The 25,884-nt window shown below is 50.6% G+C and overlaps 1 protein-coding gene across 1 annotated transcript in view; it reads left to right on the top strand.

Moving 5' to 3' along the window:
* Window positions 1–25,884, top strand: part of PRKX (protein kinase cAMP-dependent X-linked catalytic subunit) — a 71,986-nt gene that overhangs the window by 19,447 nt on the left and 26,655 nt on the right. Inside the window, exons 6-7 of the mRNA XM_077754737.1 lie at window positions 7,842–8,010; window positions 21,455–21,718. Coding sequence (XP_077610863.1) covers window positions 7,842–8,010; window positions 21,455–21,718 — 433 coding nt within the window. The remainder of the gene's footprint in view (window positions 1–7,841; window positions 8,011–21,454; window positions 21,719–25,884) is intronic.

Here is a 25,884-nt window from a genome sequence, read left to right as displayed (position 1 = left end):
TATCCATCTGTCTGTCCATCCGTCCATCCATCCATCCAACCAGGCAGCCAGCCAGCCAGCCAGCCATCTATCCATCCATCCGTCATCCATTGTCTCTCTCTTCTCTGTCATCTTAATCCTGTATCATCTGTCTGTGTATCTATCATCTATCTATGAGTGTTGGTGGTTTTCAACCAGTGTTGTTTTCTGTTTCTCCACGGACACTTGACAATGTGTGCAGACATTTCTGGTTGTGTCAACTGGGTATAAGGTTGCTACTGGCATCTGGTGGGTGGAGACCAGAGACGCTACTCGACACTGTCCGTTACACAGGACACCTCATCCCAGAGAGTCATCCAGCCCCAAATGTCAGTAGTGCTGAGGCTGAGAAGCCATGATCTAAAGGGCTGTACATTCCGGGGCATTTGAGGGAATCTCAGATGACATTCCATCCCGTCCTGGATACAGGTTAGGGCTGTGCCTTTACCCTGGCCAGCTTCCAGCGTGAGCGTGTGAAGACCAACCTTTGTTCATCTTAGTGAAGACTCACCAGAGGGACGTTAAAAGCCGCAGATACGGCTTATAGGAACACTGAAGGGAGCCAGGAATTCGAAGCATTTCCCTTGTGGGATATTTGCTTGGCTGGGGGCAGGCAGGAACTTCCTGTGTTTCCTTTTTCGTTCCTCATTATCTGTTTTGTATCTTTGATAAGGGGAGAGGGTAATTTAGTAAATTTTTTGTAAATAGAATTGTGGTTCCCAAACGACTCTTCTATTTTTAGCTTTCAAAATAGAACAAAGTGAAATTGAACATTGACTCAGCAAAATTCGGAGGGAGTTAACTTGTTTAAAAAAACAAAAAGCCGTCTAGACGAGCCATCTCACAAAACAAACCCCCACCCGCTCATTGCTGAGCTGAGTTGGTCTAGGTTTTTTTCAGCTGATATTTGACGGAAAGATTCCAAATTAAAACAAAGAACCTTCGTGAGATTGTCCAAAGCACAGCATTTCTGTACGTTCTGCGTATTGAGATACAGAGCATAAGATTCACCCTTTCAGAGTGTCCTGACCTGTGTTTTAAGTTAAATTACAGAATTAGCACACATTTTTAAGGGCTTCCCCGCCCAAAACAAAAGTGTGACTATACTTGTCTGCAACACTAATTTTTAGAATTGCCTTTTAAAAATTTACTTATTTATTTCTTAAAAAAAATTTTTTTTGGTTTATTTATTTTTGAGAGACAGAGAGACAGAATGGAGGAGGGACAGAGAGGGAGACACAGAATCCGAAGTAGGGTCTAGGCTCTGAGCTGTCAGCACAGAGCCCGACTTGGGGCTCAAACCCACAAACCATGAGATCATGACCTGAGCCGAAGTCGAACGCTCTACTGACTGAGCCACCCAGGCGCCCCCAGAATTGCCTTTTTAAAGAAGAATTGCACTCTTCAGATCTTTATTATTTCATGCATTGTAGCTCATAATCTTCTGTGATATCACGAAGAGAGGAAACCTCCAAAAGGAAAGGAAATGGGTTTTGTAAGGATAAATCCATACATTGTTATTTAGTGATTGCAGGTGACTCTTGAATAACACGGGTTTGAGCTGCATGGGGCCTCTTGTACACGACAGATACATATTTATGATAGATGTTTCATAAACTTATATTTACCATAAATTCACTACAGTACTGTAAGTCTATTTTCCTTAGGATTTTCTTAGCCACATTTTCTTTTCTCCAGCTTACTTTACTGGAAGAATCTAATATATGATATGTGAGAGCTATGAACTGTGTGTGAATCAACTACATATGTTATTGGGAAGGCTTCCAGTCAACACTAGGCTATCAGTAGTTATGTTTTGGGGGAGTCAAAAGTTGCATGTGGGTTTTCAAGTGCTTGGGGGGGGTCAGCCCAGCACCCCTAGGCCCTGGGTTTTTCAGTCAGTGGTCGGCTGTATTTTGCAATAATTACTTAATGCATCAATTTCATGTCATTGATCCATTTCACATTAATGTTGCTAATATGTAAATAAAACGTTTCTGGACTTTGCAAATTGAAAAAAATTAACAAAACTGCACTGTGAAATGCATCTCTGGGTTTGTTCTCTGTCTGCCCCCTCCTGTGACTCCCTGGCCCCCATCTGGGCGCCTGTGTCTTTTCACGGACATCTTTCCAACATGTAGAAGCCGCTAATACTATAAAGCGGGGACAGATTTTAACGACCAGCAGACTGCATGCTTTTGACCCCCTTAGCAATTGTATGTTTTTAAGTTGCTTTCAACCTTCCCAAGGTCATTTCCCCGGGTCCAAATATGATTAAGGAGTTCCCGGTACAGAAAGGCGCCTGCTAACAGCTGGCCAACGCGGTGGCCCCTGGTGGCAAAGGACCCTCCCCAGATTTCTCAGGATGTGACTCAGCTGAGTCCTAGACACCCCCCCCACCCCCACCATGGCCCAGCCTCACGTTAGGAGCACGCCTGGTGAATTAAGGGCATGTCATTTTCTGACAAGTCCCCATCACATACAGTGGCTGCATCTGAGGCCACAGGGGCTTAAGGACGGGTGTACGATTCTTAGGCAGTCTTGGATATGAAGCACAGTCAAGACCCGCCTACAGCTGCTGGAGGGGGGTCACCCAAGGAGGTTTTTGGTTGATACTCCTCAGTACATATCTCCCTGTATCACCGATGCACCTGAATATGCCGTGCTGTGTGGACGGATGAGGAAGGAACGTGTCCCCTCCAAACCCAGTGTGTGCTGTAACTTTCTGCAGGCGTTGGGCTGTCCCAACGTTGTGTGGGCTGCTCATCCATTAAGTTGGAAATTATGGGTTATGGCCAGGTGGGGTTTGACAAAATTTTATTTTCTGTTTGGGAAATACACTTATAAAGTAAATTAATATTTAAAGTTAATTAGTCTGTATCAGTCTTTCTATCTATCTTTCTGTATCCATCAGTCCATCCAACTCTCTTATCTATCTCATTTATTTCTCTATGTATGTATGTATCAACAATCTATTTATGATCTAGGTCTTTGTTTATTTATGTACTAGCTATCCATTATCTTTCTGTCTATCCATTCAACCGCCCCATCCATCCATCATGTATCTATCTTACCTGTCTTATTACTTCACTCATGTATCTGTCTAATCATCTATGTATCATCTTTGGTCTGTTTACATCTATCTATCCATCCATCCATCACATCTATGTATCTATCTGTTTATCTGTCTATCCATCCATTCTATCTATCTATCTATCTATCTATCTATCTATCTATCTATCTATCTATCAATCATCTATCATCCATATCTATCTGTCTGTATTTTCTCTCTCTCTCTATCTGCCTGCCTATCTATCTATCTATCTATCATCCATATCTGTCTATCTATCTGTCTGTCTATCTATCTCCTATCTGCCTGCTTATCTATCTACCTGCCTATCTATCTGCCTGTCTGTCTATCTATCTATCTATCTATCTATCTATCTATCTATCATCCATATCTGTCTATCTGTCTATCTATCTATCTCCTATCTGCCTGCTTATCTATCTATCTACCTGCCTATCTGCCTGTCTGTCTGTCTATCTATCTATCTATCTATCTGTCTGTCTATCTGCCTGCCTATCTATCTATCTATCATCCATATCTATCTGTCTGTCTGTCTCTCTATCTGCCTGCTTATCTATCTATCTATCTATCTATCTATCTATCTGTCTTTCTATCATCCATATCTGTCTGTCTGTCTCTCTATCTGCCTATCTCTCCATCCATCCATCAGTCTATGCATCCTGTCTATGTATGTATGTATCTATTATGCATCTATCAATCTGTGCATCCATCCATCTCTGCATCCTATCTATCCGCCGATCTCTGCATCTAATTTGTCTATCCATCCATCCGTCCACCCACCCACCTATCCATCCATCCATCTATCATCTACCCCTAGATCACTTACTGTGCATCTGTCCATCTTTAACTCCTTTTGTGACTCCTGTTGCCTTGGGCTCAGGGAACACAGTGTCCGTGTTACCCAGTCAGAGTCTATTCCACGGCACAGAATAAAGCCCTAGTCTCATACCCAGATTAAATAAATACATGAAGTGAGATTTTACATTTTGGGTGTGCCTTTGGGGAGGAGGCGGGAGGCCCACGTATAGACACAACAGACACATTGAAATCAAACCCAGTATCCATGTCCATCTTTGTCTTTGTTGAAAAGGAAACACCTTCATGCAATTATTTGTTTAAATGTGAATACTTCTGTCCAGTTGCAACTGGTACTGTTTCCCTGTTACCTCTGTGGGCTGGCCTGTGGCTTTGTTAGTTCCTCTTGGGACCTATAATTACCTTTTCTGTGTTCTTTTCCACAACATACATTTATGTATGTATTTAAATTTTTTTTAATGTTTTTATTTATTTCTGAGAGAGGGAGTGTGAGCAGGGGATGGTCAGGGAGAGAGGGAGATACAGAATCTGAGCTGTCAACATAGAGCCTGATCTGAGCCGAAGTCGGATGCTTAACTGACTGAGCCACCCAGGCGCCCCTACACATATATTTTAGAAACATTGATCAGGACAGAGTCTGAATTCCTTCGAGGACTGTCGTTTTTGGTATTATGAAAGTTTTTCAAGAGCAATGCATTTAATCACCTGTTAATGAAAATCTGAGTCTTGTGCTCTGTATGTGTTGTGTTATTTTAACCCTGTTGGGTTAGAGTTTATTTCAGTTTTATTGAGATATTATTCACAGCACTGCATTCGTTTAAGGTGTACAGCGTTAGGACTTGAGGAATACCTATATTTTGAAATAATTACCACTCACCAGTTACCATCCATCTTCCTACGTAGTTAACAAAATTTTTTTTTCTTGTTACGAGAGCTTCTGGGGTTTACTCTCTTAGGAACTTTCAAATATACCGAATGGCTGTGTTAACTGTGGTCGTCACGTTGTACAGTTGGGCATCCCCAGGACTTTGTCATCTTATAGCTGGAAATTTGTTCCTTTGCACCATCTTTATCCAATTCCACTACTTTTACACTCTTGTGTCTGGTTAACACAAATCTGAACTCTTCTTCTAGGAGTTGTTGTTTGTCTTTGTTTTTTTAGATTCCACACATAAGTGAGATCATACCCTATTTGTCTTTGTGTGACGTGTTTCTCAGAGCATAATGCCCTCATTATGTTGTGAACGGCAAGAACTTTCTCTTTTTTATGGCTGAATAATATTCCATTGTGTGTCTAATGGGGAAGAGGTGGGTCCAATGGCCATCCTTATGTACAACAAAGCTAAAAAATGGACTTTTATACGTTCTTTAAATTTTTTTTTTTTAACGTTTATTATTTTCGAGAGAGAGACAGAGCATGAGCAGGGGAGGGCAGAGAGAGGGAGACACAGAATCTGAAGCAGGCTCCAGGCTCTGAGCTATATCAGCACCGAGCCCAATGTGGGGCTCGAACCTAACAATTGTGAGATCATGACCTGAGCTTGAGTCAGATGCTCAACCGACTGGGAGCCAGCCAGGCGCCCCTGAACATTTATACTTCCTTCAGGGAGATGCTGAGAGCTGGCGGTGCGTGTTGGTGAGCCTCCTGGCACCAAATTGGAAAAGCTCTGTTTGCCCATTTCTTCCCACCACCTTGCTGACTTACAGCCAACATCACTCATGTTGTCGTTGTGTTCTGTGCTTTGATGCTCGTCAACCTAAAGATTGCAGTGTGCTGGTTTTGTCCACCTTGAACAAGACTGTTTACCTGTGTGGTCCCCGAAATCTGATGGTGGCGTCCGGGAACTGCCCACATCCAGCAGGGTAGCGTGGGCTTTGGCTGTTGTGCTTAAGTCCCCCGTCCTGAGTTCTGTGTGTTTAAAGCTGACTCTGTCCAGAGAGAGCTGGAGAGACGTGGCCCGCAGCGACGTAGAAAAACCTGGGTTCCAGCAGATGTGTTTCACGTAGGTACATAGGCACAGACGACGTCCACGTGCAGTTCCAACTCAAGGGCTGAGAAGCCAAAATGTCATCTAGTAAATGGAGTTCAAGTTCAAGAGCAGGGTTCTTCTCGGGGCAGTGGAGAAGGATGATCAGAAAGAAGGGTATCAGAGGGGAAGAAAGGTCAAGGCAATGCGGCCTTCTTTCCGTGATGGGAATCTACCCAATGGTGTGGCCAGACTCTTATGTTCCACCCCAGACTACGTGTCCTCTGGAGGAGAAGCCAAACAACAGAAGCCAAAAAGGATTAAATGTGTTTGCCCGAGTTCACGGATCACATAAATGGCAAACCTTGTCCCAGATCGTGTGCACCTTACCCAATGGAAACATCGGTATCCTCCTAAAAACACGTAAACTTTGCCGGTTCACTCTCCATACAGCCTTTCGCCCCACACGCTTCTTGCTTTTGACTTGATGCCGCAGAATTTCACCAACACGCTCCTGCCTTAACCTCTTACGCTTCTGTGTTTGCTTCCAGATTCTTCTGATGAGTAAATCTGCTTTCAAAATGGAATATCCCTCATCGTTTCCTTCTTCTTACACAGCACTTTCTTTTCTTGGTTTTTGTTGATCGCCTTCTGTTTCTCCCACGGTCAAATATTCATGATCGGAAACTGCGCCTAAAAGCCAAGGTTGCTCATTGTACCTTGTCCATCCCCCACAACCCTCCCGCCCCGGGAGGCGAGGAGATTTATTTCACAGCTCGGCAATTCTGATGTGTAGAAAATGCTAAAACCAAGTGTTTTGCTTCACTGGGACTTTGTTCTGTTTGCCATGTCACCATGTGCAATTCCAAACTCTGTATGAGAAAAAAGGAAGTCTGTGTCTGTGTGGTTATGTTGGGGGGGAGATTCCTTTTCTTCTCAGCCCGCCTTGAATTCCTTTATCACTTTTACTACATTAAAGCCATTTTTCAAACCAGAGAGAGCCCTGACTCTTGACCTTCTTCCCCCGGACGATCTCTGCATTATTATTGCCTAGACAGACATTGATGGAAAACACAGCCGCCATTGATAAGCTCACTGAACGCCAAGTACCCAGAGGCTCACGCGTCCAGATTTCCATTTTTCCCTCCCTACTTTAGGTCTTCTCTGCCTGTCTATAAAATTCCCTTGGATCTTTGATCCTGTATTTGCATTAAGTGGTTGCCAGCCTGGGTGTGGGTTCCAAGGTGGGACTCCATGCCCCACACTGAGGCTCCCAGGAATAGAAAGACCTAGAAGGGGCGGTGGAGGATGCATTTGGGCTGGGAAGGCCCTGCCAGGGTACAAAAGAAGGTTTGATTTCCTTGCATGTTACTAGTGGTTGCAATTTTGAAATCTCACCCCGTTCTCAGCTTCTATTCCTTTACACGCTACCTGAATAGGTATATGATCCATACCTTTTAGGTGTCTGTCCCAGCTTCCGATCCCCAGCAAATTTTAGCTTAAAGACTCAGCGTGTTTCGTAGGCATTAGCATCTGGAAGAGCCTTTTGATAGGCCTGATACCTTTGTCTTTAGAAAGTCTTGAAGAGGAAAAAAGACGGTGAAGAAACGCCTTTACCATAGCTCTGCTTTCTGCCTGTGCTTGTGTGTGTGTGTGTGAGAGAGAGAGAGAGAGAGAGAGAGAGAGAGAGATCTCTGGGGTGGCTCATCTGCACAAATGATGGCTCCCTAATCCCCCCCGCCCCCGCCTGCGCCATCCCACTAATTACAGAACATTTCAGAGGCAGGTCATTGTGTGCACCTCATACGTGCCCTCCGTTGAAACTTCCGGAAGGCAGCTTCTCCTCAGTTGTCTCCCCTCCTCCTGCCATATACTCGGGCCCTGAGCTGGCGGAGCTGCTGGGCACTCGTAAAGGTCCTGACGCGGCCTTGTGCGCTGTCTCCCCTCTCCAGGCACGGGGACGTTCGGGCGCGTGCAGCTGGTCAAGGAGAAGACGGCCAAGCACTTCTTCGCCCTGAAGGTGATGAGCATACCGGACGTCATCCGGCTGAAGCAAGAGCAGCACGTGCACAACGAGAAGTCGGTGCTCAAGGAAGTCAGCCACCCGTTTCTGGTCAAGCTGTGAGTCGCTCCCCACCGCCCTCCGCGGGTCCTCACCCCGAGACCCCCCAGGTGCCGGGCACTGAGGTCAAGGCTGACCCTCAGGCTGGATGGGTCGGGGGAGGAAGGTGCTGTGCTGATAGATGCCCGCCCCAGGGACTTGCTCTCCCCCTGGATGCAGCGGAACACCCTTCCAGACTGTTCCTCTCGTCCCCCCTCAGGGTCCCCTTTGCCAGCTTCCTGGAGATTGTTTTCAGTCACCTGCTCAGCCTCCTCCATGCAGGCTGCTCCTTGGATTTCTAGCATCAGACGATCATGTATCTCCATTTTGATGCACCACAGACCTGTCCAGTTGAGCATGCCCAGCAGTGAACAAATCCATCTCTCTCCTCTCATGCCCCTTGTAAGCAGAGGGGAAGAGCATTTGGTCTCTTCCCTGATTTTNTTGCTCTCCCCCTGGATGCAGCGGAACACCCTTCCAGACTGTTCCTCTCGTCCCCCCTCAGGGTCCCCTTTGCCAGCTTCCTGGAGATTGTTTTCAGTCACCTGCTCAGCCTCCTCCATGCAGGCTGCTCCTTGGATTTCTAGCATCAGACGATCATGTATCTCCATTTTGATGCACCACAGACCTGTCCAGTTGAGCATGCCCAGCAGTGAACAAATCCATCTCTCTCCTCTCATGCCCCTTGTAAGCAGAGGGGAAGAGCATTTGGTCTCTTCCCTGATTTTTGACCCTGGCTTTCCAGTAGGTCTTGCCTTGCAAAGCTTGCCTCCCTCCAAGGCATTGTGCACCTCACAGCTGGTGACCTTCATTTGCACCCGCAGACCCTCAGGGAATCCTGAGGTCCCCCAGACGTCCCCAGTGGCTAGTGTCCCCAAAGCATCCCTCATAAATGCACATCCGGCTCCCCCTTCTGCTCACCCTCTCTTTCCCACACCCTGCCGTCCGCTGTCCGATTGCTCAGGAGAAGGCGTCCATGCTTACCGTCCCCTGTGTCTCTCGGGCCACCCCTCCTCTGCAATGCCTCCTTCCTGTGCGTCTCCCTTCCAGACACCCCTGCACCTGACCGAGTCCCGCCCTTCTCTGATGCACCTGTCTGCACGCAGAGACGGAGCCGTTGGCCGCGGCCCCGAACGTCTCATGTGCACCCCGACTTGGGCACGATGCGTGCAAGCACAGAGCCGCCAGAGCCCCGTCCGCCAAGCCCGGAACGGGCCGCCCTGCATGTTTCACGAAGAGAACAGACCCATTGATTGATTTTTCTTTTTCTTTCTTTCTTTTTTTTTTTTCCTCTTTTTACTTTCCTTTTCGGGAGGTGCAGGTGATCCGTGCCCACAGGAGGGTTCCGTTCCATCTTGGGCTTTTGAGTCATGGACACAAAAGGAGCATAAGCGACTACGGGGGCCTCTGTGCTGCNCCCCCAGGCGCCCCCATATTTTAAAATATTTAAACACTTAAAAAATATATTCATTTCTTTTTGAGAGAAAGAGTGTGTGTGACTGGGGGAAGGTCAGAGAGAGGGAGACAAAGAATCCAAAGCAGATCCAGGTCTGAGCTGTCAGCACAGAGCCCGACACGGGGCTCGAACCCACGAACCGTGAGATCATGACCTGAGCCGAAGGCGGATGCTCAACCCACTGAGCCCCCCAGGCGCCTTTAAAGTTTACTTACTTATTTTGAGAGAGAGCACGAGCAGGGGAGGGGCAGAGAGAGGAGGGGGTAGAGTCCCAAGCAGGCTCGGACGCAGGGCTGGATCTCAGGAACCATGAAGTCATGACCTGAGCCGAAATCAGGAGCCCGAGGCTTCACCGAGACGCCCCTAAACAAACATTTTCTACGGGAGACCTGAACTCCTTTCTGATATTACTAGACTGTTCTCTCATGTCTCGGACTTTCTTCCAAAGGCAGGCAGTTTCCAACCAACCTTGTGATTCATGGGTTGCAGGGATGAAGTGGGCACCGGCCTAGATATTATGGGCTCTGGACTGGCTTTGCGATTCAAGACTCGAAGTCCAGGGAGTTCCCAAGAGAGGATCCTTCAACTTTTGGAAATTTAAGACGCACAAGGAAAGACGTGACCTGTGCTGACCTCTTTCCGCTTCCTTCTTTCCCCCCTAACTTGTTTCCATCACACCTTCTAGAAGCCTAGATATTGGTGCAGTACACGCTGATCCTGGGCTATGAAAATCGGCGTATTTTGCTTCAAGGGAGTGTGATTTCTCGGCCTCACCATCTGACAGTCTGTGTGCGACATTGATTTCCCCATAGCCCGTACAGCTCCCGAAATGTAGTCTTTTTATTTTTATTTACTTACTTTTAAACATGCCAGCCGGATACCCCCAAGTTGTAGTCGTTTTATACGTCAAGTTCAATGTCAGGTGTGGCTGAGAAGAGGGAGTATTTCCTCATCTTTAAATCTATGTGGAATTTAAGGGACATTTAGATATTCTCGGGGGGATCAACTCACAGGTTTTGGGGTACGGTGCAGGGCCTCCTTTAAAAATCTCTTTTCTGATTTTGGTCACTTTTTGGGCTTTCCCCCACAGTCCTGAGATGCGTGAAATGAGGCACGTAGTCATGTGAGCGCTCCTGAAATGCTCAGTATCTAGGGAAATGATCATCAACAATGGATCCTCTGAAGAGTTAATAGTGATCTAAATTTCCAGGTGACCTTTATCAAAAATTCTGGAAAATAAGTTTGGGCATTTGGGCTGCAATGACTTTATCACAGACGGGGTGGCTTCATCAATGGACATTTATTCCCTCCCGGATCTAGAGGCTGGGGGTCTGAGATCCAGGCAGGGCTGAGGCTGGGGATCTGAGATCCAGGCAGGGCTGAGGCTGGGGGTCTGAGGTCCAGGCAGGGCCGAGGATGGGGGTCTGAGATCCAGGCAGGGCTGAGGCTGGGACTCTGAGGTCCAGGCAGGGCTGAAGCTGGGAGTCTTAGGTCCAGACAAGGGTGATGCTGGGAGTGTGAGATCCAGGCAGGGCTGAGGCTGGGAGTCTGAGATCCAGGCAGGGCTGAGGCTGGGACTCTGAGGTCCAGGCAGGGCTGAAGCTGGGAGTCTTAGGTCCAGACAAGGGTGATGCTGGGAGTGTGAGATCCAGGCAGGGCTGAGGCTGGGAGTCTGAGATCCAGGCAGGGCTGAGGCTGGGACTCTGAGGTCCAGGCAGGGCTGAAGCTGGGAGTCTTAGGTCCAGACAAGGGTGATGCTGGGAGTATGAGACCCCGGCAGGGCTGAGGCCAGGGATCGGAGATCCAGGCAGGGGTGAGGCTGGGAGTCTGAGATGCAGGCAGGGCTGAGAGCGGGACTGTGAGGTGCAGGCAGGGTTGAGGCTGGGAGTCTGAGATCCAGGCAAGGGTGAGGCTGGGGGTCTGAGATCCAGGCAGGGCTGAGGCCAGGGATTGGAGATCCAGGCAGGGGTGAGGCTGGGGGTCTGAGATCCAGGCAGGGCTGAGGCTGGGAGTGTGAGATCCAGGCAGGGCTGAGGCTGGGGGTCTGAGATCCAAGCAGGGCTGAGGTTGGGGGTCTGAGATCCAGGCAGGGCTGAGGCTGGGAGTGTGAGATCCAGGCAGGGCTGAGGCTGGGGGTCTGAGATCCAAGCAGGGCGGAGGCTGGGAGTCTGAGATCCAGGCAGGGCTGAGGTTGGGAATCTGAGATCCAGGCAGGGCGGAGGCTGGGAGTCTGAGATCCAGGCAGGGCTGAGGCTGGGTTCTCCTGAGGCCTTGCTCCTTGGTGTACAGACCCCATATTCTCCCCGTGTGCTCACATGGTCGCCCCTCTGTGCGTGTTCATGCCTGACCTCACCTTATAAGGACCCCCATCCGGGGGGATCAGGACCCATCCTTCTGACCTCATTTTGCCTTCCTCCCCTCATTTAAGACCCACGTGCAAATACAGTCCCATTCTGAAGTCCTGGGGTTAAGGCTTCAACAGGTGAATTTTATGGGGACTTAGTTCCCCTGCAACACCCACTTCACGACTTAAACGAGTAGATCTCTACGAGCGAGGGGTCCTCACTAGAATGTACTTCCAGCACCTGTGTTCTGTGCGTTATCACTTGAGTGACCAGGTGTGTGTAAAACCCCGGGTGTAAATGCAGCTGGTGTGACCCGACTTTAAAGTCCCGTGCACAGAGCGCAGGGACCACGGTGTGTCTGGGTGGAGCCACAGTGTGTCCACGCGCCACGTGATGGACGCATCATTCGTGAAGAAGGCACTCATTTCCCCAGCGGTGCACTTTCTCTTGTGAACGAGCGTCGCTTCACCCAATATCTGCTTCCCGTGCTGTCCGGAAACCCCGAGGGGGGCTTGCTTGCATCCGGAGGCCGCGTGGAACGCCTCTGGTCCCGGATACCAGGCCGCGCCGCGACTGTCTGGGGTCTGAAGTTGCAGCTGAGTGATTTGGCGAGTTCGCCCGTGGCCTCGTCCAAGTTCAGTGTGTGAACTGCTGCTCGAGCATGTGTGAGAAGATGCATGGCGTTCGCTAAATGCACCTTAGAGAACACGTTTTGTTGAGGACAAAGCCCCCCCGAACGCCAGCTCCGTCCGTGGGGATAATTCTACAAGAGCGAGTAAGTCCTGTCCGGAGCGCAAAGCCGGGCGTTCCCTGGGACGGGCTGGGGGTCTGCCGAGACCCCAACAGCCCACATCCCGCGTCTGCTCCTCGCCCTTTGGGCGTCGAGAAATGGCTGGCGTCCGGGAGTTGTTTGGCCCCAGAACACGAGTCCTCAATCTCGGCACTGTGGGCTCTGGGGACGCAGATCAGTTCTGGGTGGTTGGTGTCGCTACCCGTCTAACTTCCACTCGCTGCCGGTAGCGCCCGGCCCCCAGTGGGGACAGCCAAAATGGTCTGTAGACGTTGACGAAAAAGCTCCCACGGGGTGAAGTACTCCTCAGTTACGTACCTCTGTCATAGAGCTGGAGTGAGACGCCGGATGGCGATGCATCTGTGGATGGACCTAGACCTCCATCAAATGAGGGATGGATGCAGAGACAGATGTCAAATAGATATCATGGGTGGATGGATGGAGGAAGGAAGGCCCGGAGGAAGGAAGGCACACAGGTTGGATACCTGTAGGATAAATGATAAACGGTGTGTACGTAGATAGGTGTTTGATGTAGAGACATGGATGATATAAATAAATATATGGATAAACAGATGATAGCTAAGTGATAGATACATAGGTGTGGAGTAGGTAGATAGATGATGGACAGATAGATGGTAGGTAGGTCGATCAGTCGATAAAATGATAAGTAGGTAGATAGATGATAGATAGATGATAGATACGTAAATAGAGAACACATAGATACGTAGGTAGATGGTAGTTATTTGATAGATAGGTGGGTGATAGATGAATTGTACTTGGGTAGGAAGATAGATCCACAGAATGATGGATATATGATAGGGGGGTAGATCACTTGATAGACAGAATGATGGATAGACTATACAGATAGGTGGGCGGGTAGGTGCACAGATGTAGAGAGACTCTCCTGTGCTAAGAAAGACTTCCAGCGTCGGCACTGCTGATGCTTGGGGCTGGATGACTCGTTGGGGGTCCTGCAATGTAGGGTGATGAGCAACAGCCTTGGTCTCCACCCAGCACATGTCAGTAGAACTCATTGTGACAGCCAACTCATCTCCGCGTTGCTGAGGGTCCCCAGGGGGTCGCTGTCACCCCGTAGAGAACCTCAGCCCTTGGGACACTGACTGCTACTAACCCACTTCACCGCAAGGTGATAAGTAGACCAGAAGTCCAGTTAGTCAGCATCCAGGAAAACAGAAATCTGGGGAGGGTTAACTTCCCTGCTTAACGAGGGGGACTCAGCACGTCTAATGAGGGCTCTGATTGGCACGTGGCGACCGGCTGGGTGAGACAGGACTCAGGGACATCGTGTTCACTCTGACCAGCTCCATGCCGCCATGTCCGCTCAGGGAGACGCCTCGTGAGGGCCGCCCAGAGAGGCCGTGCTGGCCTGAGGCTGCTCCCCGGTCATGCGCGTGCAGGGAATGTGAGTGGTCCCCTCCGGCACTGAATCCCCGAGGCCCCCCAGGCGCGCCTCCTCCATCCCTGCTCAGGAGGTACCTCACTGGGGTTGTTCAAGTGGCTTCCCATACGGAGTCGCTAAGTTCTCTTTCTGAAGTGCCGTGCAACTAATCTACGGTTAAAACATGGCGGACTGTCTTAGCCGAAAGCTCTTCCCTGACTCTTGAGGACCAGGGGAAGCAGGTCAGGGACAGCAGGACACTTGTCTCCTGCCGTCTGCCAGCTCGTGAGGGGCCATTGCAGCCTTCCCCATGGGCCGTGTTTCCCTCGGTGCCCTCACCACCCTCCCCTCCTGCCCATCTCCGGCCAACGCCAGTGCTGGCTTCTAGATGCTCAGGTCCACTCCATCCCGGGGCAATGTCCAGCCTTCCTCCTGGCTCAGATGCTTGCTCTGCAAAGAAGCTTCCGGCCACAACTGGCCTGGGATGACCCCCACTGGATGCCTCTCACATGCCTACTCTGTGCCACCTCGAACAGCCTCCAACAATCTGCTTCAGGGCCTGTATTTCAAATACAGTCCCAGTGAAATCCTTAATTCCCAGAAATCAAGTTAAACCAAGGAATAGCTGGCTTGTTTAAAAAATTGACTTGATGGCAATCAGTGATTGTGTAATTCAGAGGAAGGATACCTGTGGGCTCAGTCGGTTAAGCATCGACTCAGGTCATCATCTCACGGCTTCATGCGTTTGAGTCCTGCATCAGGCTCTGCATTGGCAGCACAGAGCCTGCTGGGGATTCTCTCTATCTCTCTGTCTCTCTCTCTCTGTCTCTCTCTCTCTCTCCATCCCTCCTTTACTTGTGCTGTCTCTATCTCTTTCAAAATAAATAAATTAAATAAAAAAAGGGAGGCCCCTGGGTGACTCAGTTGGTTGAGTGTCCAACTTCAGGTCAGGTCATGATCTCATGGTTTGTGGGTTCAAACCCTACATTGGGCTCTTTGCTGACAGCTCAGAGCCTGGAGCCTGCTTTGGATTTTGTCTCCCTCTCTCTCTCTGCCCCTCCCCGCTCATGCTCTGTCCTCTCTCAAAAATGAAATAAACATTTTAAAAAATTAAAAAAAAATTTCAAGGGAAATGGCATGTTACCTTCCGGGTGGTGGACAGTCTCTCTGCACACATATGTGGTCACACAGAGAACTCAGCCTTGTTAAGTAGTTGGCGGAGAGCTACCTACCCACTTCCTGCGTGCCGGGCATCTTGCTGGGATGTGATGTTGCTAAGGTCTGGCCCTCCTAAAGCCGTCCAGGGAGCCGCCGTCCATGGCAACCCAAGTAAGTCATGTCGTTCCCATAGGGGGCAGCGTGTAGGGCTCTGGAGAGAGACTCGATCATACTCCTCCCGAGAGACCCAAGGAGATTCCGCACGCTCACACGTGGACGGGAGCCTTCCCCAGCCCCTCACCCTCCATCTCTCCTGTGAGCATGCATCCTGCTCACCTCCCTCCTGCTAGATCACAAACCCATGGACTCAGGAGCTCAGTCTCTTTGTGTCTCGAAAGGCATGTGTCCCGTGAAACGTCAGACTCAGGGATGTTGAGTGCGGGGGTGGGGGGGGGAGTGTCCTGGGTACGTAAGACCCCACGCTCCTGAAAACCAGAACAAAGAGATGGGTTTTAAGGGATAGACTCATGTGGTTATAGGAGCTGGCAAGCCTGAACTCTGTGCGATGGGCCGGGTAGTTTGAAATTCAGGTTGGAGTTGCTGTTTCCATGTCGAGTCTGAAATCTCAAGCGTCCGACTGCAAGCTGGTGACTCAGGCAAGAGTTTCTGTACGGTAGTCAAGTCCGCAGGCAAAATTCCCTTTTCCTTGGGAAACCGTATGGATTTTTTGCTTTTGGTTTTGGTTTTGGTTTTGGTTTTGTTTTGCTCTTAAGGGCATCGACTGATTAGGCAAGGCCCACCCATGTTAGGGAGGGTCATACACTTCTCCTAAAGTCAATTGACAGTAGATGTTAATCATCTACCTGGGAAAAAAAATATCACAGCAACATCGAGACTCATGTTTGTGCAACGATCTGGGCCCCGGGGCCTAGCCGATTCAATCCACAAAACTAAGCTTTGAAAGAGACAGAAAGCAAGGAAATGTGAGAACAGCAGAGCTGTTCCAACTTAGGGCATTAGAAGTGCCCGCTGTGATGGGGAGGCTCCCCCAGGTTGCGTGGGGAGGCAGGACGCCTTGGGTGCGGCCGTGGAGCCCACATTCCGAGCAGCGACGCGGCCAGGGTGAGCATTGTGCGCACCTGCTGCTGTCCACCGCCTTCTAGAAAAGTGTATGGCTCTGCTGTTCTCAAAGACGAAGGACAAGGAGCCTTAGCCACCACTCACTGCCTGGTCTCCCTTCCTTGAATGTGTGCATTCGTGTTTGCCAACTTTGGAGACAAGAATTTGCTTTTCTTGGAACCCTCTGTCCCCATAGTGACTTCATGGTGCGCCCTGCTGGGTCGTGAGTGGATGGTGGCTTCCCGGGAATCGCGGCTTGGGAATAGTCAAGGCCAAGTGGGACCACGGTCAGCGGTGGCCGAGCAGGCGTATTTTGGGATGGCGCCTTCTGCCGCCGCTGCGGGTGCACCGGGCTGCCTGTCATTGCTCAGACTCAGTCAGGCTTCCAGTGCAGGCGATCATGGTCAAGGGGGCTGATCGTGCTCCCTTGGACCATTCCGGAAGCCTGCTTGTAATGCGGGCGTCCTCTCCGCCAGCGTGGGAAAGAGTGCATTGTACGGCCGAGGGGCTCCGTCCGTCTTTGCCTTTTCTTTTTAAATGTTCATTTATTTTAGAGCGAGAGTGTGAGCGGAGAAGGGCCGAGAGAAAGGGCGAGGGAGAATCCCAAGCAGGCTTCGCGCTGTCAGCACGGAGCCTCGAACTCATGAACCGTGAGAGCGTGACCTGAGCCGAAATCAAGAATGGACGCTTAACCGACTGAGCCCCCCAGGCGCCCTGTCTCTGCCTCTTCCTGCTCCTGGTTCTGGGGCTTGGACTTTGTTCTGCTGACGTTGCTGCTTCTGGGTCTCTCGGCCTGGGCGCCGCTCACATCCATGGGCGGATGCCTCTTGACGTGGGGCACCCTGTGGGTGCTGAGCAGCATCCCCCATCTGCACCCACCGAGGCCAGGGGCACCATGGTCACAATATGACCATCATCACAATAGCCTTGGGCGTCTGCAGGGGGAGCTCTGGGCTCCCTGTGCCCTTGCGGAGGGGCTGGAGTTCCGGGAAGCCCCAGGCGGGGGTCACCCCGTGTCCGGCTGGCACAGCGGTGTGTGTGGGGTGGGCACTCGCTGAGCAGCGTGGGAAGGAGATGCCGTAGATGCCACTTGGCAGACGAACAGGACGCAGCAGCTCTCTGCACAGAGGAGGCGCTCAGCTGCCTTCCAGGGACCGTCAGACGGAGCCACCGAGGGCAGGCAGGGGACCCTTGGGGGACGGAGCTGGAGGAGACGCTGGGGTGGGGGACGGAGCAAGCCTGTGATGCCCCGGGGCAGGGCTGGTGGCCATAGAGCCCGGTCCGGAAAGTAGAAGGAACTTTCCAGAGGCTCAGGTTGTACTGAGACGTGAGCGAGAATAGATAAGGTGACACCCATGGGCAGTGTCTGGTTTTCTTGTCTTTTTTTTTTTTAAAGTTTATTTACTTTCGAAGGAGACAGACCGGGCCTGAGCAGGGGAGGGGCAGAGAGAGAGAGAGGGAGGCACAGAATCAGAAGCAGGCTGTCAGCACGGAGCCCGATGTGGGGCTCGAACCCACACAGATCATGACCTGAGCCAAAATCTGACTCTTAACAGACTGAAACACCCAGGCGCCCCTGGTTTTCTTGTTTTAATAGCGGAAGCCCAGCTTTATGTTAGCGTCTGGAGACTTGACGACAGCCATCACGATCAGGTACAACACCCCCGGGTGGCAGCCGGGCCACAGCCTCTGCAAAGGAAAGACAGCGGGTTGGTCGGTGTGAAAGGTTGAAGGTGTTGCTCTGAGCTGCGGTCGGGGTCAGGCTGTCTCTACTCCTCATAGATTCACACGTTCTCTTGAATACATTTCAGGATGCTGATTTCTTCCTGTACTAAAATGCACCTCAACATAAAATTGGCCATTTTGCGTATTTTTAAGTGCACGACTCAGTGGCCCCTAGCACATTCTCACTGCTGTGCAAGCATCCCCACCATCATCTCTAGAACTTTCCATCTCCCGAAACTGAGACTCTGCCCTATTTTAAACACTAGCTTCCGCCCCCATCCCCAGCCCATGGTCCTACCATCTACTCTCATCTCTATGGATGTGATGCCTTCGGGGACCCTGTAGAGATGGAATCAGGCAGAATTTGCCCCTCTGTGCCTGGCATACGTCACTGACCATGTACTCAGCGTCCATCCATGTTGTGGCTGATGCAGTACATCGTTTTTCAAGGCTAAGTCATAGTCTACTGGGTGCATGGACCACATGCTGTGTATGCATGCATCCATCCACCCACCCATGATCCACCTATCCGTCCATTATCCACCCACCCATCCAATCGTCCATCCATCCAATCATCCATCCATCCAGTCATCCATCCATCCATCCATCCAACCATCCATCCATTCATTATTCATTCATCCATGCATCCATCCACCCATGATCCATCTATCCATCCATTATCCACCCACCCATCCAATCATCCATCCATCCAATCATCCATCCATCCATCCATCCATCCATCCATCCATCCATCCATCCAATCATCCATCCATCCATCCATCCATCTAATCATCCATCCATCCATCCATCCATCCATCCATCCATCATCTGTCCGTCCAATCATCCATCCATCCATCCATCCATCCATCCATCCATCCAATCATCCATCCATCCAACTATCCATCCATCCATCCATCCATCCACTCATCTATCCATCCATCCACCCAATCATCCATCCATCATCCCCTCATCTATCCATCCATCCATCCTTGTATCCATCCATCCACCTATCCTTGTATCCATCCATCCATTCATCCATCCATTATCCATCCATCCATCATCCATCCACCCACCCATGATCCACCTATCCGTCCATTATCCATCCATCCATTACCATCCGTCCATCATCCATCCATCCACCCATTATCCATCCATCCATCATCCATCCATCTATGGTCCATCCATCCACCTGTTATCCATCTATATACCATCCATCTATCCACCCACCAACTCATCTGTTCTTCCGTCCATCCATCCATCCATCCATCAACACTTGGTGTTGCTTCCATGTTCTGGCTCTCATACTGCATGTTAATGCTACTGGGAACACGCGTGTACACATATGTTTATGTACCTGCTTTAACTGCTTGGCTGCATTTTCAAAGTATATCTCCTTCCCGTTTGTGGAGGAGCTTAAGCGTTTTCTCTTGGTGTCTTTTCTGTTTCCGCTTCCCTTGTGCAGGCCTTTCCTTTGTCTCTTCTTCCCACCCTCCCTCATCGCCAGGTAATCACAGGGACAGCCTGATAACGGATCCTTAAAGCATACACACAGACACACACGGGCAGAGCCCCACACGGGCTTTGAACTCAGGAACCATGAGATGATGACCTGAGCTGAGATCAAGAGTTGGACGGACACCCGACTGACTGAGCCACCCAGATGCCCCTCCATACTGAATTTTGGATCCAGAAATGTTTCCTTTTCTCATCCCACTCGTGATAAACCCTCTTACTTATTTTTTGCCCTTGCATTTTCATTGTTTTTTAGCCTCCACACAAGGGGCAGAGCCCTGCAATGAATGGGAATTAATTAACCTGCGAATTGGCCGCCATGATTAATCCTGGGTCTCTGTTTTTAGGCTCACATTTTAAGTCCTTTGTGGCCACCAAGGCTCAACCTCTCCACCCACAAGCCCCAAAGGATGACCAAATGCTTGTGAATTGTTTTGGAATAGTAACTGTTAGTATATCTTTGAATATTGTGGCTCCTTATTAATAACCCCCTCCGTTACACATTCTCTCTATACAAGAAAAGACTTAGTAATGGAGATTTGAAAGAAAGATGGGCCCGTAGATTTTTGTCCCTTATGATATTTATGGGACTTGGAGAAAGACAGAAGAGCCAGGGCCCTCAGGAACTATATTATTGTTCCATAAGCCTCGTTTTTTGACTCTTTGTGGAGTACTTTTGTTGAAAAGCGTTACCTCTCTCTCACCGGTGCCCATGACCCATGATACTTGTGTTTCTGGGTAGAGTTGACAGCACACTTGAATATATAGCGACTTTGTTAGGATTGTTATTGAGGCTTTGTTGGATTTTATTGATCTGTGTGGGGAAAATGTGTATCTGTATATCCCTATACACCAGTGTGATGCTCCCCCGTCCGTCGTTTGTGTGTGTCCTGTGTCCCTGCGATCTTGGGATTTATGAAGGAAATAGATATTTGCCCTTTGTTCCCGGTCAGAGATCCTAAAAGCCTTGGAATTTCCTAAGTGCCAAGACAAAGGTGGCCTTTGTTACATGAATGAGGTGACTTTTGCAGAACGCCTGGCCCCCCAGGGCAGAGGGCTGGTTGCCAGGGAAACTAATCCTGTAATTCGAGGGTTGGGCTTCTCAGACCCACCCCCATCTCCGGGGAGGGGCGAGGGGCTGGGGTTTGAGTTGATCTCCGAAGGCCAGTGATGTAATCAATCTCGCCTACTCAATGAAGCCTCCAGGGAATCCCAGAAGGACGGGGTTTGGGAGCTTCCGAGTTGGTGAACTTGGGGAGATTTGGACGAGAGTGGCTCACCTGGAGCGAGTATGGACACTTCCCCACAACTAGACCCCCAAATCTCTTCCTTCTGGCCGTTCCTGACTTCTAGATCTTTATCATAAGCCGGTTATGTACCGAGTAACATGTTTCCCCTGAGCCCTGAGCTCCCAGAGCAGCCCGAGGAGGGGGCTCGGGAACCCCTCATCCCTAGCGGGTCAGTCAGAAGCACAGGTGAGAAGCCGCACTTGGAACTGGCATCTGAAGTGTGTGTATACAGCACCCAGAATGTGCCCGCACGCATGACCTCACATCTCCCGGAGCCGTAGGTAACATCCATCTGTAGCAGATTTTAACATCCGCCCAGATGCATATCTGAGCATCTCTTCCTCTGTAAGAGTATCCCAACATCCAGGTGTGCGGCATCTTATTTTTCATAAGCTTATTATTTATTTAGAGAGAGTGCGCGGGGAAGGGGCGGAGAGAATGGGACCGAGAGAGAGAGAGAGAGAGAGAGAGAGAGAATGTGAAACAAACAGGTGGTGCAGAGCCTGATGCAGGCGTCCAACGCACGAACCCTGCGATCACGACCTGAGCGAAATCAAGAGCTGGAGTCTTAACCGACGGAGCCCCCCGGGTGGCCCTGCCCACAGCCCCCCGCCCGCCCCCCGCGTGTGGCCCCGGCGCGGCTCTGACCCTGCGTACCCCCACCTCCACAGGTTCTGGACGTGTCATGACGAGCGCTTCCTCTACATGCTCATGGAGTTCGTGCCCGGCGGCGAGCTCTTCAGCTACCTGCGCAACCGAGGCCGCTTCTCCGGCAGCACCGGGCTCTTCTACTCAGCGGAGATCGTCTGCGCCATCGAGTACCTGCACTCCAAGGAGATCGTCTACAGGGACCTGAAGCCGGAAAACATTCTGCTGGACCGCGACGGCCACATCAAGCTCACCGACTTCGGGTTCGCCAAGAAACTGGTCGACAAGTAAGTGAGCATCTTCCCCGTGACTCCTGGAGGCCGCCACTGTCCCTCCGCGGGGTGTCCCTCTTCCTCAAGGCTGAGGAACACCCCCCTGCGGTCCACACACCCCGTTCTCTCCGTCCCTTCGTCTGCTGGCAGTAACGCTGCGCGGAGCCCGGCGTGCGCTCCCGGTCGCAGGTGGTGTAGTCATCTTCGCCCGACGAATACCCAGAGGTGCCGTTGCTGGGTCGTAGGGTAGTCCCGTTCTTGACGTGTCGAGGAGCCTCCGTGCCCTCTTCCACGCCGGCTGTGCCAGTTCGCATTCCCGCCAGCAGGGCTCAAACCTTCTCCTTTCTCCGCATCCTCGCCAACACCGGTTAGGGCTTGCGTTCTTCTACCCTCGAGCGGCGCCAGGGGGTGTCTCACGAGTGAGTTACTCGTTTTATCAGAGTCATACACGTGCACCCACTGCGCACTGACAGCTCTCCCTTCTCCCAGCCGCACCGTTTCTTTCTTTCTAAAAATTTCTTTTACATGTTTATTGAATATTTTTGACAGAGAGACAGAGGGTGAGCAGGGGAGGGTCAGAGAGAGAGGGAGACACAGAATCCGTAGCAGCTCCAGGCTCTGAGCTGTCAGCACGGAGCCCGACGCGGGGCTCGAACCCACGAACCGTGAGATCATGACCTGAGCCGAAGTCGGACGCTTCACCGACTGAGCCACCCCGGTGCCCCTCAAATTTGGGATCTTTCTAATCAGTCCACCTTTCAAACTGTATTCCTGTGAAGCAGGCAGAGCCAGTCCTGAGAGAGCATATTTAACGCACTACATCTCAAATATGATTATTCAAACCTAAAATCCGTGCAAACAGTTGAGAGCATTTACGGGAATTTTTGCCCCTAAGTTTTTGAACCCACACCCCCACCTCCGGGCATTTTATGTGTATGCTGCCTCCCAGTTAGGGGACTACAATTTCATTGGAAATACCTGCTCTTTGCTTAACATCTGTAACGTTTACAGTTAGGAAAATAGATGCATACGGCCAGACCTTCCAAAAGTACTGGAAACTTTCTCAGCAACTGCATTGAGTATTGGTTTTTTAAATTTAAGCTGAGGGGCGCCTGGGTGGCTCAGTCGGTTGAGCGTCCGACTTCGGCTCAGGTCATGATCTCACGGTTCGTGGGTTCGAGCCCCGCGTCGGGCCCTGTGCTGACAGCTCGGAGCCCGGAGCTGCTTCGGATTCTGTGTCTCCCTCTCTCTCTGTTCTTCCCTGCTCAGGGTCTGTCTCTGTCAAAAATGAATAAACATTTAAAAATTTTAAATTTAAGTTCAAATTAATTACAAGTGGATTAAAATGTCCATTCCTTAGTACATTTGAAGGACTCGCGAGGCACATGTGAGTAGTGGCTCTCGTACTGGGGAGGTTCCCCTTGGAAATACCCCCGTAGGGGCGCCTGGCTGCCTCAGTCGCTTAAGCAGGTCCTGATATCAGGGTTGTGAGTTTGAGCCCCATGTTGGGTGTAGAGATTACTTACTAATAAAATATTTATAAAAAGAAAAAAGAAAGGAATATACNCTAATGTGATAATTATATTCCTCACTTTATGGAAACATCTGCATAGAGAGAACCTGGATTTTCATGGGAAGCAGCTTTACAGCAGATAACTCACCTCTCTGATGGGTTTTATTTATTTATCAAAATTTTAATGTTTATTTATTTCTGAGAGACAGGGAGAGACAGTGTGAGGGTCAGAGAGAGAGGGAGACACAGAATCCGAAACAGGCCCCAGGCTCTGAGCTGTCAGCACAGAGCCCGACGCGGGGCTCGAACCCACAAGCTGCGAGATCATGACTTGAGCCAAAGTCGGACCCTTAACTGACTAAGCCCCCCAGGCGCCCCTGCTGGGCTGGGCCCATAAAAATGAGGTGGCTTCCATACACCTGTGAAGGAAGACCTTATTATTAACACATTATCAGGGGCACCTGGGTGGCTCAGTCGATTGAGTGTCCGACTTCGACTCAGGTCACGATCTCACAGTTCGTGGGTTCGAGCCCCGCGTCGGGCTCTGTGCTGACAGCTCGGAGCCTGGAGCCTGTTTCAGATTCTGGGTCTCCCTCTGTCTCTGCCCCTCCCCCACTCATGCTCTGTCTGTCTCAAAAACGAATAAACTACAAAATAAAGCACAAAACACGTTATCATTCGTTTATGACTTTGGTGCTGCCTACTACTGGCAGCACATGGTATAAAGTACATACACTCCCCCGGCTTTTTGTTTTTAAGGCCTTTTATTTGGAGGTCTGATTCCAACCTTCAGCCTTGCTATGTTTCACTAAGTCGCCTGATTATACATTCGGCGAGCCGTGTTCCGCCGCAGTTCATCCATCACGTCCGCCTAAGCCTAAACGGATGATGCTGCGATGGCGGGTTCGTACATAACGTCAAGCAATTGATTTACTTAAGACGTGGAGTTCGGGGAACGAGGCCTCGTTACCATTTGATCTATTGCTTTTGCAAAGACCTTCATTTTTCAGGCCCGGGCGCGTAGATCGCAGAAACATTTCTCCCCGCTTCCCGTTTGTTTTTGATTTCCTTGATGAAGTCTCTCCCTTCTGGTTCAGGATTCCACAGCCATGATTTTTGTCTGAACCTGGAAGGGATCAGCACAGTAGATGTAGAACCTTCTAGAGACTCATCTGCAATACTTTTTTTAATTGAAAAAATTTTTTAATGCTTTTATTTTTGAGAGAGAGACAGAGTGTGAGCGGAGGAGGGGCAGAGAGAGAGGGAGACACAGAACCTGAAGCAGCTCCAGGCTCCGAGCTGTCAACACAGAGCCCGACGCGGGGCTCGAACCGACGAACCGTGAGATCGTGACCTGAGCCGCACAGGCGCCCCAGCGCCCTGAGGGTATTTAACATTCATGGCTTTACTCATCTGTGAAGCGAGAATCATTCCTACTACTTAGGATTGTTGTTAAGCATGGATGGATTCGCCAATCATCGCCACTGTTACCATGGACTGAATTGTGTCCGTCGAAAATTCAGATATTGAAGCTTCCAACCCTCCGAGGTGACTCCATTCGGATATAGTGCTTTTAGGAGGTACTTCAGGTTAAATGGGGGCAGGAGAGGGCGATCCTAATCTGATCGAGTGACGGCCGCCTACCCACTGCGTCCTCACACGGTGGAAAGAGATCTCTCCGTCTCTCCCCCAGTATGAGGACGCCAGTTACTGACTTAGTCCGTCTTCATCAAATATGACGTCATCTTAACTTGAGGGCATCTGCAAGACCCTGTTTCCCAATAAGATCACCTTCCCCGGCTCTGGGCTTCAGGAGACTTTGGGAAGGAACAGACTTCACCTCTGCGCAGCTGCCGGGCAGGCAACGCGAGACGCTAACACACGAGCAAGTCGACGTGCACTTTGCAGAGTCTCGTTTTTCTCCCGTTAACGTGGAGCCGATCGCCGTGCGCAAGCCGAGAACCTGAGGCGTCCCTTTCCCTTCTGTCCCGGAGCCGAGCGAGCGGAAGGAGAGAAGACCGGGTGCGTGGATAATTCACAGCCTGGAGACTTCTGTTCTCTGCGTACGTTGCAGCCCGGTCTCGTCTTTGCACGCTGACTGGGGCCCGAACTCTCTGTGGCAGTTGATGCCTCTCTGTACGTCCAGGAAGCACTCGAAGCTTTTCCAGGAAGCTCTTCCCCTAACCAGCTGTCGGGCTACCCGAGGCAACTTAGCAATTCCACCTGCGTCCCTTCCTCGAGGACGGAGCCAGGAGGGGACTCCCCTTTCCACGTGCAAGTGCAGACGCTGCAGCTGACGCGTCCGTAACGCGGCCGCCTCCGCCCGCTCTTCCTAGGAGCTCAGGACCCGATTGCCAGCTAGCGTGAGGCACCTTGGGCGGCGTCCAGCCTGGGAGCCCGGCATCCACGGGTGTGCACGGCCTGCGAAGCTGACCTGGACGTCGTTCATCAGATGCTTCTGTTTGCATCTCGCCTCCACACAGGACGCCTGGGGCCCTTTGGGCTCCTCTGCCTCTGTGTGCTTCGTATAAAAACCGTTGCAGAATAAATATGATACAATCGACCGTCTTAACCGGTTTTAAGTGCACACGTCAGTCTGTTGGATGCATTCGTCATGCTGTGTCACCGCCCCCACCAGCCATCTGCAGAACTTCTCCTCTCCCCCCCC

This window comes from Crocuta crocuta, unplaced genomic scaffold (genome assembly GCF_008692635.1).
Source record: "Crocuta crocuta isolate KB4526 unplaced genomic scaffold, BGI_CrCroc_1.0 scaffold221, whole genome shotgun sequence".
Classification (NCBI taxonomy): domain Eukaryota; kingdom Metazoa; phylum Chordata; class Mammalia; order Carnivora; family Hyaenidae; genus Crocuta; species Crocuta crocuta.
This window is presented reverse-complemented; position numbering and strand designations above follow the sequence as displayed.